This window comes from Poeciliopsis prolifica, unplaced genomic scaffold (assembly GCF_027474105.1).
Source record: "Poeciliopsis prolifica strain line A6 unplaced genomic scaffold, Auburn_PproV2 SCAFFOLD035, whole genome shotgun sequence".
Lineage (NCBI taxonomy): Eukaryota > Metazoa > Chordata > Actinopteri > Cyprinodontiformes > Poeciliidae > Poeciliopsis > Poeciliopsis prolifica.
The window spans coordinates 4679850-4693133 of NW_026562410.1; the positions used below are offsets into that span (position 1 = coordinate 4679850).

A 13284-nucleotide genomic window follows, 5' to 3' on the forward strand; every position below is an offset into this window, starting at 1 on the left:
CTCAGCCATTCTAACGGACACTGTTTGTGCCTTATTTTCAAGCATATTACGTGTTTATTGTTAACGACAATAAAGCAGCGGGGAGGGGGTGGGGGGGCAGATTACAGTTCAGACTTTTTGCTTGAAGTATGACGAAGAAAAACGAGCACAGAGCTTACTCTGGTATCGGAGTTCTAGTTCAGCTGACTGTTCAGATTCAGAGTTATTACTTTTAGAAAAATATGGCCGTGTTGCTTAAGATTTCTGTGTTATTTCGTTTATTACTTTTGCATGCTTGTTGTGAATGGCTCATTAAGACAGTGTTTAGAGCGGTGTGTACGGCGTTAGCTTCAAGTGGTAGCTTTAACTTGTAGCAACGAATATTTACAAGCTGTCTTAATTGAGGATGGCTTGGAAATCCATGAAAACTTAAATAAAGTACATAGTATTGTTTTATTTGTGTCTTAAGTACGACTTTGTCTTTTATAGCAGTCATAGTTTCTGAAAGTGGAAAAAAGAGCTGCATTCGGGTATACAGTTGTGACGTCAGCGCGGCAGGTGCAAAGAGCCCATTGCTGTTCGTTTAAACAGTCGTAACTCGCGGTGCGGTGAGTAATTTATTCCTTCCTGCTGGTTCTGGAAGCCGTCATGTTTGGAACAGTTATTCTGAGGAGGATGCTAACCCAATGCCTGAGGCCTGCAACGTTTTTAATGCTAACGAAGCGCTTGACTAATTCAATAAACTGAATAGTGTGTTTGATACATCCAGTTTCATACATTCAGACTTGTTTGTTATTATGTATAGAAGATGTTTAAAATGTCGTTTGAAAGAGCTCTGAGAAAATGCTAAGTATCTTTTTACAGATCCATTGGGGTTGTAATATTTAGTTGCAGCACTTCCTGTGATTAATACCTAATTAATGGATGGGATTCAGTCTGTGCTATTGTTCTAAAGTGCTGAAAGTTAACTGTGCTCTGTTGTTGTGCATTGCCCTTTGTTTATTACTGAACAGTGCGGTTTATTAAACTGATACATCTTAACCTTCACCATTTTCCTGACTCATTTCACGATAACGTTAAAGTTGCACTGCATTTAGATCTCAGTTGTAGTTAACATCAAGCATGTGGGTGTGGCTTAGTGTAAAACTTTCACTATTTACCATGAAACATCAACATTAATGACTTCCAAATGCAAGATCACAGCTGCATCACACTTCCTCTGTCTTTCTAGAGAACAGCCCTGAACACATTTCCATGGTCACTTGATGACCTCACTGTAGCCCCGCCCACTTTTAAGAGGCAGTCACATGTTTTTTCTGCTGTATGTTTTACTGTTATTCTATAATTTATATGGATTTCATCATGTGAATACTGACTAAAAACGATAACATGATGAACTCTATGAATGCTGGCTGCTGACCGAACAGCATTGGGGTGTAGAAATGACGAAATGCATTACTTCGCCACGTGCATATGATCGGCTCTAAATGACACGTGGATCATTGGACTGGCGCCAAATTGAAAACGTATGACCTTTGTTGACCTCTAAAGAGCAAAACAGCATTGAAATGTATTTTGACTCCACTGCGCCCCTACATTAATCCGCCAGCTGTATTTCCTCGCTAAACCAATGAATCTATACCACATTTTTTTGCATCTTGAAGGATAGCCGCCGAACGCATAGATGCGTACCGCCTGGTGGACGGGCGCGGAAACTGCGCAACAACTTCTGTCTTAGCACGTGCGCAGCGTTGATGGAAACTGAGCAACAGTTTCCGCGGTGCGGGCGGAGGCGCTGAAAACTGCGTGAGAGCTTCTGTGGTGGCTGGCGTGAGGCGGCGGTTGCTCGTACCCCGCGGTGGCAATAGGCCGGAGCGGCGCTTGGCTGCGAGGGCCGTTCGAGGCTGCTTGCAGCTTTAGTTTTAATTGTTTTTCACAAAACCTCTAGAGCCTCATTCATTGGCAAATCTAGCAACTATACACTTATCGACCCAAAACTAAGGAAATAGGAGCCAATTTATTGGCTAGGTGAGCAGCTGAGTTTTTCTGGCCACCGCTACGTATCAAAAAACATTAAAGTTAAGATTTTATACAGTTATTTACCAAGAGTACTAATCTAAATAACATGCATGACTGACCTACATAGTTAAGATGTCCCGGGTAAAATATAATCAGTTCGTAGCTATTTATACGCCCACCTCTCCATTCAATCCACTTACAAATTAATTGTCAATCAATGGTTTATTAGATTCAAATTGGTTCTGATGTTCGCTTTGACTTTTTTTGTGGTTTGGCCTCCATCCAGCAGAGAGCGCTGCTCATCTTTAAGCAGTTGATATGCAGGAATAAAGATGGCGGCGAAAAAGAAACAGTCCAAATAGAGTTCGGGTTGGGATTCAAAATGCGCTTTATGCGGTTCTGTTTTGACATATATAAACACTCAACAAGTTCCTTATGTTTTGTTTTTTTTAATCCAGCCTTTATGTTATGGATAGATGGTCAAACCTCTTCATACGAGAGAAAACTCTGGGTTCTGAGAAAATGGACGCTGATCAATCAAAGGCCAGTCGATCAATGAGCTCGATCGACTTTAACTCATTAATCTGCACCACCTTCAAGATTTTCTCCTTTGTACTGGATCTATGGACTCGTGCAGCTTCAGCGCGCCGCTAAACGCACCCACACATCCTGTCTGTTGTGAGTTACCGTCAGAGATCAGGTCTGCTGGTTAGACTAAACAACAGCGTTTGAGCGCATTTGCTCTCCCTCATTAATCATCCTGACAGCTTGAAAAACAACATTTCCTCCTTAATGACTGTATTTGAGTAATCATGCCTGCTCATTTCCATGCGAGCTTTCCATTCCCCGGCCACCGTGGGGCTGCCTCCCCCCAAACCCCCTTTCAGTCCCTCCTCCCCCACTCTGTCTTTTATTACTCCCTCAGCCCGTTCACGTGCGTGCGTGTATTTGGGAGAGTTTTTCTCTCCTGACCTCCTAAGTTTGCGGCGTGGCGTCTGCTCCAGCCAATAGGAGAACACCTATAGCACTCGCGAAGGAGGGAAAGAAAACCCATAAGGGATGACTGGATGTGGTCTAGTGGGGCTCCAGATGCGGAAAACAGAGGATGGTGTCACCACCCCAACCACATCCCCCCCCCATTCCCCCACACCACCTCCCCTCTGAATGTGGCTAACCCACCGGCGGCCACCGCTGGCCTCCAGGCCTCCGCTGGTCACTGCCAAAGCACGTTTCTCCGTTAAGCTCCGGCTCTGTGATGCATGAGAGCTGACAACTGCAGCTTTAGAGCGCAACCAGATCAAAACCAGCTGCGCATTAGAAGAGAAACTATAATTACATTTGCCTTTGTGTATGCCGCTGAAGTCCCTTCTTTTTTTTCCCATTTGCTTTCTTTCAATACAGAGGTAGATTGGTTGTACTTTATTTTTTGAGGGAATGGAATAAAGATACCTGCTCAAAACCTTTGCTGATTTACCCGTGGGCTGGTTTTATTACGTGAACAATAGCAGGATGAGCCGAGCTCAGCAGCGGCTTTGTGGGGACGCGTTTTCTACTTTTCTATGTGGGCAGACGCAAGTGGAGGGTTTCTGGGGGTTTAGAAACATCGGCGTAGCGTGGCTTGACATCTGCGTCCGCTTTATTTTTGGACCACTTGAAAAAGCACTCATAGCCGGGATGATGGATGAAGTGATAAAGTTGGGGAGAGGACAAAACGAAAGCGGAGGAGTCCGTTTCTGGGAAGCGGGTTTCGCAGGCCGTATAACTCAGAGGCATGTGTCACAGAAAACATCGGGGCAGATGTTTGCAATCTCGGAGTACGCCTAATGATTTTTGATCATCTCTAAAGAGCGAAAGTGGGAAGAGGGGGAAAAAAAATATCGAACCATTACTCAGTGGATGGACTTTTCTTTCCATTTGCACGGGTTCGAGCTAATTGAGAGGTTAAGGGCTAGTCGTAAAATGAAGGCGCAGCTTCGCCAGTCCTGTCATCATTAATCATGTGGGCTGTCAGGCTGCACCAAGAACTCACTCATACCAAGCAGGCGGGAGGCGGATCATACCACTGGGCTTCAAACCTCCATCTCCTCCCTTAGTACACAGCTGGTTTTGCCTCTGAGCAGAACATTTTGGGTCAAACGAAGGAAAGTGATGGTGGTACAATATACACAAATGTACAAAAAATATTCTTGGGTGCCCTGCGTCATGATATGTAGTTTATCGCTGAACACCAATGCAGCAGTCGGAGGCAGTGGGCAGATTTCACGGCATTTAATGAACAAATAAAGGGAAAAAAAACGTACAACCAAAACCCATGGAGGAACACAGGGAGCCAGAGTTGAGCGGCACGGGAATCCAAAAATGACAACGAGGAAACCAGCAAAGAGTGAGAGGAGCAGAAGTGTTTGAGTACTGGAAGAGTGAATGTGGAACAATGGGCCTGGGTTGACTGAGGTGTGAGGAGAGAGAGAGGCAAAGTGTTAATAGTAAATAGAATCCTATGTTTTAACATTAGATACTATTCTAGTGTGAAAACGGTAACACTAAGGCATTCACCGTTTTGGAGTTACCGTTGACATTGGAGCCGTAACACATTAATTAATGTTGAAACACGGTGGTGGCAGAATCAGGCTGTGGCAATGCTTTTCTTCAGCAGGAACAAGCCAAGTACTCAGAGTTGATTGGCGATTATTACATGGATGTGAAATTTGTGAATTTCACATCCATGCCTACAGTTTAAATGCTTTCTTTTAAAAGCATTTAAACTGTAGGCATAAATATTGTTGAACAGGTTTATATACGTTTCCTTGAACGTTTTGGTATTTAAAGCTGTGCTACGTTTATAATAGAAAATGTTTTTTTACGTATCTATTAAATCACAATGTGCTGAGAAACAACTTACCTTTACAGGAAAACAGTTTGGCCTCCATTGCCAGTAGCCATGCTAACTAGCCTTAGCATTCACGACACGCTCAACCCATAGGAGGGGAAGAAATATATGGCACATACACGAGCCCGATTGACAGCACTAAGACCCGCCTCCTGCCTCTGGTTGGTTGTTTCTAGTTAGAAGAGGCAGAAGAGCTCGTTTTTTGTTTTTTATAGATTATCTGTCTCAAACAAAACTGTCACGACGCAGTGACAGTTTCAGCAAATATGTATTTTATTTGGATTTGGATTTTTTTTTTATGACGGAAAAACACAGTGTTCTGACTATTAAATACAAACCACATGTTTGACATCAATGGAAAGCTTACTTTCAGAAGACATAAATAACTCAAAGCGCCCTCGGAGGAGAATAGGTCCTAGTTTTGCCGTGGAAAAACTCACATTTGTGTAGAGGGGGAAAAAAATGTGTACGGTTTTTTTTGTTTGTTTGTTTTCACAAGTAAAACATTAAAAATAAAACTGGTGTGCGTTCATGTTTACCCTTGTTTACACAGATAGCCATACACAAATACAAAACAAATGCTTTTTGTTTACTTAAAAGTAAAAACACAATCTTTCAAATTATTTGAGGATGTAAATATATTTTATAGTTCAGGTATGTCATACATATCAATTGTATTCTTTTTAATCCCTTCCATAATCCTGTTAGGAGAAAGTTGAAGTTTTGCCTCTTTGGCTAAATCGGATATGTTTACATGAAGTATTTATGTTGATTAATATGCACTGTTCTCTTTATGAAGCAATTAAATTCAAACTTGCTGGTCACTCGTGACAAAATTGCAAAATAAAATGTAACGATTCTTATTAGGATATTGCCAACCCTCACTCGCACCGCTGTTTCCAGCTCTCATCCAGCAGGAACGGACATAAAATCTTTGGATTCTTAAAGCTGATTAATTAATAACAAAAACCTGTGTTAGAACGAGATGATGTAAAACACAACAAGGGGTTGTTGTTGTTTCCAATTCGGCCTGAAATGAGCATGTATCGGCGGTCGCCAACAGGTGGCGTCACTGTCCAGCTCTACTTTCGTCGTGACAGTAAACACAGAGACACGTCTGAAGAGTTGAAAAGTCAGACGAAAAAAAAAAGACATTTCAAACTCGTGTCAAAACTTCCAAGTTTGACAGAGGCGGAGGAAAGAAACGCGGCGTCTGCAGCTGCCGGCTCATCCATTAAGTCTTATCAAACTAAGTGCAACCAGTTTCAGGATGCAATGTGAAACCTTGAAGGTTTCACATTGATCTGTTGGCCCCGGGTTGAACCCAGACGGCCAACAGCCTCGTCTCAGACCGCGGTAACCGAAGCGGGCTCTCTTGTTACGGCGGAGACGGGCTGTCTTTGACCTCCGTGTCTGTCTTGTCAGAGTCGTGAGTGACCAGCCAGGCTCATCTACACTTCACCAAGGGTGTCATGGTGTCACGTTGCGAGGTGCCAGTCACAAGGCCAGACGTGGCAACTTTAGCGTCCATCTGTCAGGACTTTGCCTTGTACAGCTAAAGGAGGTGGTTCTGATCCTTATCGGGACCTTGCGGCGTGCAGTACGTGTTACATCCTTGTGGGTCTGCCTGTCACACCCGATCTGAGAGCGTTACATCTGGATGTGTTCGCTTCAAGGTGACACCAAGGTGCACTCTCTGCTGTCAGTCAAGCACTCTCAAAAGCCATCCATCACTTTGCGGTAAAAATAGCAGCTCCGACACATCCGGATCTCGGTTGACAGCTTGGCTCATAAAGATTTACGTCTTCCCGGGAGTCAATCTCGAGAGCTTTTCTTTTAAAAGCATTTAAACTGTAGGCATAAATATTGTTGAACAGGTTTATGTACGTTTCCTGACATTACGTGGATTGGCCGGGGTTGTAAATCAAGCTGTGTGTGCGAGTGTGTGTTTCGGTGCTTTCACAGCCGCAATAAATCAGAGGTAATCACCTTGATCTAATAACGGAAGAATGAAAATATTCAAACCGGCAATCGTTTCCTCGAGGCGTCTTTGTTTCGCATAAATCCAGAGCAAGAGGCCCCGAACTGAAGCGGACCTTTACTCAAGTCCCCCAAAACTAGACTTTGATCAGTTTTCACATTTACTTTGGATAAAAATGTTTGTTTAGACAGGAGCATAAGACTGGAGGGAGTGCGTCACCAATAGTTAGCCTACGTCAAACGTGCTGAAGTCACAATGCAGTCAAATAAACTATGCAGTCGTCACTTAACCACTAAAATCTGAAGCAGGTAGGTAGGTAATCAGGGAGCCACTGAGTTAAAAAATGTTTCACGCAGGTTGATAATTGGTGGTGCACCCCCTCCAATCTTAATTTCCTGTGTCAACCATGATTGGTTTTTCGCATAAAGAACCTGCCAATGGAAATATCCACACAATATTAAAGATTTATACAATTGGATTTAGTCAAGGGATTGCACCGTTTTTGAGATCTGAGGTGGTTTGAGGTAGAAGCATGTTTTAGTCTCGGCCTTTTAGAACTACCGTCCAGCTCCAACTAATCCAGATTGTTAAGCTAATTGGGAGATGCCAAAATCTCCTTACGAACTTGCAAGAAGTTGAATTCAAAAGCCCTGGTTTAGCCTGCCAGTTTGCCCGATTCAAACCAGAAATGAAAACAACAGGATACACGTCTTCAGTGTGATTTATTTACCAAAATATGAGCTCCCATTTCACCGCATCACCCTTGAGGCCCCACCATGGGGTGTTTCAATATTACAAAAAAATATCACATCTCAGTTTTATTCATTTTGTTGAGGAAATCACAATAATAATAATAATAATAATAAAAACAATCAAAAGGCTGAGAACAAGATGTGATTTTTAACATTCATTCAATACGAAAGTGTTAAGACGCGGTTTTAACACCTTTCCAACATGTCCGCTCACATTACTGTAAAAGCAGAATATATAGAAAGTGTTAAAGCCAGGTATCCTGTAGGAAATAAATAAACGTCACCAGCGGGGAGAAGCATGAGGACTCAAAGCAAAACATTGGGCCGGTTAAATGTGTGTGCCGTTTCAGGCTTTCATGCGTCTCCTGCAGGGAGAAGGCAACTGAAGCCAGTGGCCGCAGCCAGCAGCCGTCCCTCACACACTCGCTTTTTTTCTTTCCTAAATCATCGGCGTTTGCTGAAAGCTTTTATGCGCAACCATCAATTTCCAGAATAGCACAGAGCGGTAGATCACCTCGGGGTAGTCAAGTCTCTCGCAATGTGCAAAAACAGAAGGTCTGCATGCCCTTTGGATTTGGAAAGGGAAATGTTGTTAGAAATCTTGTGGATAAAAAGTTCAAACTGACAGCGGAGATCCTTTTAAGAACAGAGAAAAGTGTCTCCAAGCTACTTCTGAGTTCAGAAGAAACAGCGAGTTGTCACAATTCATCTTAAAGCAAAGCATTTTGGGGAATGTAGTTAGTGACTTTCTGGCAGAGCAAGGTGTTGTTTTCCCGACCAGCCGGCTACAAAGCTGCAACCAGTTAGCTTAGCTCAGAAAGAGGCAAACAGCTAGCTTGACTATGTAAACAGCTCTGCTCTGCTGAATATGTTCAAATATATTTTTTTAATCTGGGGCGGGGAAAAGGGCAAAATAAGCAGAAATGAGCAATTTCACAAGTCAAATTAGACACATCATCTAAAGTTTCCATCAGTTGGTTCAGAGCTGGATTGAAAACTAAACAAATTACTGCTTCAGCTGAACTATTCCTTTCGGACAACATTTCACGTGAGATCCGGAGAGCAGGTGAAGCCAGGACAGCTCGCGTAACAGCTTTTCCAGGTGCTGTGCTAAGCTAAGCTAATTGCCCATAGCTTCACATTTAAAAGGTGCACGGGAGCCATTTTAACCTTCTCACCCAAGCTCTCTGCAAGAAAGCAAACATGATTAATTCCCAAAATGTCAAACTACTCTGAGAAACGCATGAGTACATGGTGTTCTATTGGTATCCAAGAGCTGATGCTGATCCAAGTCTTTGACTGTAGAGAGTGTAGTGGGGATAGTAAGGGCCAGTGGTGGGCAGAGAGTGCAGGGAGATGGAGGAAGGCCCAGAGGGGAGATGGACCTTACTGTAGGGGTGATAGCGAGCTAAGCCCAGGCTGGGGGGAGCCCTGAGCGACAGAGAGCTGGGGAGGGAGCCCGGGCTGCTCTGGTGTGGGAGGTGCAAGTGGCAGGATGCGGGTCCAGACGAGGAAACAGAGAGCAGCTTACTGTCCATCCCCACAGGCAGAGCTGTGTGCGTGCGAAGGTGAGCCAGGAGTTCATCTGAGGTGGCGAAGCGCTTGTCGCAAGGCCCTCCGGCGGACACCCAGTTGCAGGCGTGGGGAAGGGGGTCGTTTGGTAGCATAAAGCCGTACGTGTAAAGGGGATGAGAGAGGGAAGGGGACACGCTGGACGACAAGGAGCTTTGGTGGAGGGAATGAAGCGGGTGGGAGGGGTACACCATGGGAAAGCTCGACTTTAGGGTGGAGGAAGGGTCGTGGATGCAGGAGTTGCAGTTGCTGCTGCCGAGATGAGACACACCAGGGTAGCTTAGACAGTAAGGGTCCCTGCAAAGGCTCTGCATGAAGGAGGGCGGGGAGGCGCCCGTCAAAGGGCTGGAACTCGTGTGTTTTCCTCCCATGCTCAGGCTGGATTTGGACGGGTCCAACCCTGGGAGGAACTGGGATGGGTAGCCCGCGTAACCCCCCATGACAGATCCATGATAGGCCATATTGGAAGAGGGTAAGGGGAAGAGCGGCTGGCTGTTTTTGTAAGGAGAGATGGGCGTGACGTGTCCAGCGCCGAGGCTAGGCTGGGCAGCTTCGGCTCTACCGCCGACGTCCTGGTTGGAACCGCCGTCTGAGCTGCTGTTGCTGCAGTTTGTGCTCGCCCGGACGTGGCTGGAGTTCGCGTGGTGCGGGCTGTCTGCGCTGGCCTTGCTCCCGTCAGTGTCTCTTTTTGGATTGCTGTGGTTATTACTAGTGGAAGTGCTGGTGGGGCTGCTCTGCTCGCGTCCGGGTTCCGAGCTGAGAGTTTGGGACTTGGAGGTGGGCTGTCCGCCGGGAGATTGGCTCTGTTTGTGATGCTGATGCTGCTGAGCCTGTCCTGGGGGGGTGCTGGTGCCTCTGGAGCCAGGCGAAGAAGTGTGGGATGGATAGGACTGCTGGCCGCTGGTCGAATTCCCATTAGTGGTTGAGCTACTGCTGCTCGGTGCCCTGAATCCAACTTTGTCACTGCTGGTAACACCATCCCTGTGACAGTCTCCGTTGCTTTTGTTGTAGGGTTTAAAGCTAGATTTGTCCTCCAGAGAAGGGCGGTGCTCCCCCAGCTTCAGGCTGGAGGACGACGACCGACTGCTGGATTCTTTGTCCCCCGGGCTGCAGGAGGAGCCGAGCTTGGAGGAAGAAGGAGGGTCCGGTTTACCGATCTGAGAGCAGGTCTGAGCCAGCAGGGCCAGTGGACTCTTCTTAGCATCCAGCTACAAAAGAAGCATGAGATTTGGGTCATTATGAGTAGGAGAACTTTAGTTTCATATAAAGTATTGTAGTTTAAATCTCTTAATCCTCCAGCAACTCAGGAGGAGTGTGGCAGATGTCACGGGTAAATGGCAGGGAAAGGGGGGTTGTCCTGTCAGACCGTCAGTTCCCAAAACCACACAAAAAAGAACCTCATAAAAGCGAACAAGGAGTCAGTGGGAACCTGTAGGACTGTGTAAAGGGTGAAAATCTTGTAAGGTCCAAATGACCTTGTCTCTTAAGGCCGCCGGTCTTAAGCGTTTCTCTACAGTTACATATATGGCTGTAGCAAACACATAATGACATACTGGTCTTTAAAGAAATGTTCAAATCATAGGGACACAACAGATGTAGTTTCCTAGATGCCAAAGGATATTTTAAGACTTTGAACAGCACATTTCTTTGCATTAGACATTTGCTCTTCAAACATCATCTGACATTTGCAGACTTCAGGGCTGACTGAAAAAAAAAGCTGTGTTCTGGTCCAGACTTTAGCAACAACAAACTGGGCTTTGAGACTTTAGAGCCCCTCTGCACTAAAGGTGATGAAAACAAGGTGTATTTCATCACCTTGTTTTGATGAAATACAAATGCAGAATTTGTATACTTTCCCAAAATATGAACCAGGAAGTGACACAGCAACAGTCATCTTTTGGACCATGCTCAACGCGTTCTTTTGTTTCTTATTTTTCTTACGGTTTCAGGCCCTGCACAGCTGCTGAAAACACTTTATTGGGCATTTTTAGACTTGATGGCTGCAAAACAGACGCAAAGACGTGAACGCGCAAAAAAAAAAAGGGAAAAACAGAACTTTGAAGTTGATCAATCTAAAGTAATTCACGTGTGTTTGTCTGGGGCACCAAAACCGGTTGTTGCCCAGGGGCCCGCATTATCTTCAATCAAGCCCTGGCTGTGATGTTCATTTTGTTTCAGCACTGACCCAGACCACCAAGACCACACACACACCCCACACACACACACACAAAACAACTTGACCATGAAGCTGCAAAGTAAAATAATAAGAAGTCGCCGATATAGAGCTGTTTAATGTGGCTTAAAGTTGGATGGTGTTGAAGGAAAGATGTATAGTTTGGAAAAGTTCCATTTACATGCCTTTTTTTTCTGCACTGAGTAGAAGACAAAGATTAACCTCCAGTGTTGTTGGAGGTAAAAGTGAATTTGCATCAGACAGCCGATCAATCTAGTGAGTTTTATTTGCTTTTTCAAGATGCATGAACTTGTGGTTTTCTTAAAAACCAGGGAACCTATTCCATCATTATATTCTTACTGCAACTTGATTGCAATAGAATATAAAACACACACACACACACACACACACACACACACACAAAGGACTATTTCTCAATTTTCCTTCTCCTAAATCAATTTCCCCACCGCCACGCAAAGGCTCGCGGTTCAAAGCGAAACATCTGCAAATCATAAAAAAATAAAAAAGAGTCAATAAATACCTCGATGCTCACTGGCGCGGACGTCAGAGGCTGTAAATATTCCGGATGGAGCAAGTGTCCGGTGTGCGCCGTCAACATCTTGATCAGGCGGATGGGGAGCCGCTTCGCCTGCCGCAGGGGGTCCAGAGGGGTCAGCAGGGGGTCCAGAGGGGTCAGCAGGGGGACCGCGGCGCCGGGGCCAGACCTCTGAGGCTCGGTGGTGTCGCTGAGTTCGATCCGCTCACTAACTCGATCCGCGGCTGGTCCCGAAGGCTGATATCTCATTGGAGATTTATAAAAAAAGAAAAAGAAAAAAAAAACGCCGGTGCTTTTCGGGAGGTGACGCGCGTGATGTTATCCCCCTCCTCCTAATCCTCTTCCTCCTCCACACACACACACACCGACACCAGACCTCACGAGTTGTTTCGTAGAAATGAAATCCAGGCAGAAACGAGACGCCCCGGTCCCGGCGCGTTACTTAGCAGGAAGCATCTTCACGTATCCAACTTGGAATATAGATCCGAGAGGGGAAGAAAAAAACACGCACACACAAACAAACACAAGTTAAAAAAAATAAAACATGCAACACAGTTGTTGTTTTTTCTATGGAAGCGTAAAAAGATCGTAGAATCCAAGGTTGGAGAAGACCCGGTCCAGTTCGTGCGCTCCGGCCGGACTTCTGCGGCGCTCTGATCACGACGGGCGCAGCTGGAGGCGCAGCGGCTGCGGACTGTCCGCGTCAGGAATGAGCTGGGCGGGGAGAGCGTGCGTAAGGGGCGGAGCCTGATCCACGCACAAGGTGACAATCCTCAAAATTTATATATATATATATATATATATATATATATATATATATATATATATATATATATATATATATTATATATATATATATATATGGCCTGTTACAGAAAGAAATAAAAGGGAAGTAAGAAAGGAATGTGTTTTAACAAAAAATTTTGCAATGACTATACATTCATATATAAATTTTACACCCTCAGAGACAGAATTAAAAAACTAACAGTCAGAGAAAAACTCATTTAAAAAAACAGAGCTCAGGTTTTACTTTGTTTTAACCATCAGAGGAAACATTGAGTCAAGTTTCTACTCTGTGATGTTGTTTTATCTTATTCTACTAGTAATGAATCGAACATTTTGTTCGTCCAGACGGAAAATTTCAACAACTTCCAGTCAGCTCAACAGGCCGCCCCAGGAACCGTTTCTGTATGCATACAGCATTCGTGCGAGACGTCGGTCAACTAGAACGGTAGCTGGAGATCGGCACCAGCACCTCCTGACCCCACTGGGGACAAGTTAGAAAATGGATGGATGGATGATTTCAATATTTGAACCCACTTAAAGTAATAACAGGCAACAGTTTTTCTGAGCCTTGCTTTGTTA

The 13284-nt window shown here is 44.9% G+C and overlaps 1 protein-coding gene across 1 annotated transcript; it reads right to left on the reverse strand.

The window, feature by feature from the left end:
- Positions 1–7571: 7571 nt before the first annotated feature.
- LOC129374322 (zinc finger protein 703-like) lies at positions 7572–12615 on the reverse strand. The gene is made up of 2 exons (XM_055052692.1): positions 11905–12615; positions 7572–10398 (listed from the first exon to the last, which is right to left on the reverse strand). Exons 1-2 carry the CDS (start codon positions 12166–12168, stop codon positions 8878–8880), a joined length of 1785 nt encoding a protein of 594 aa, XP_054908667.1. The 5' UTR covers positions 12169–12615; the 3' UTR covers positions 7572–8877.
- Positions 12616–13284: the final 669 nt, after the last annotated feature.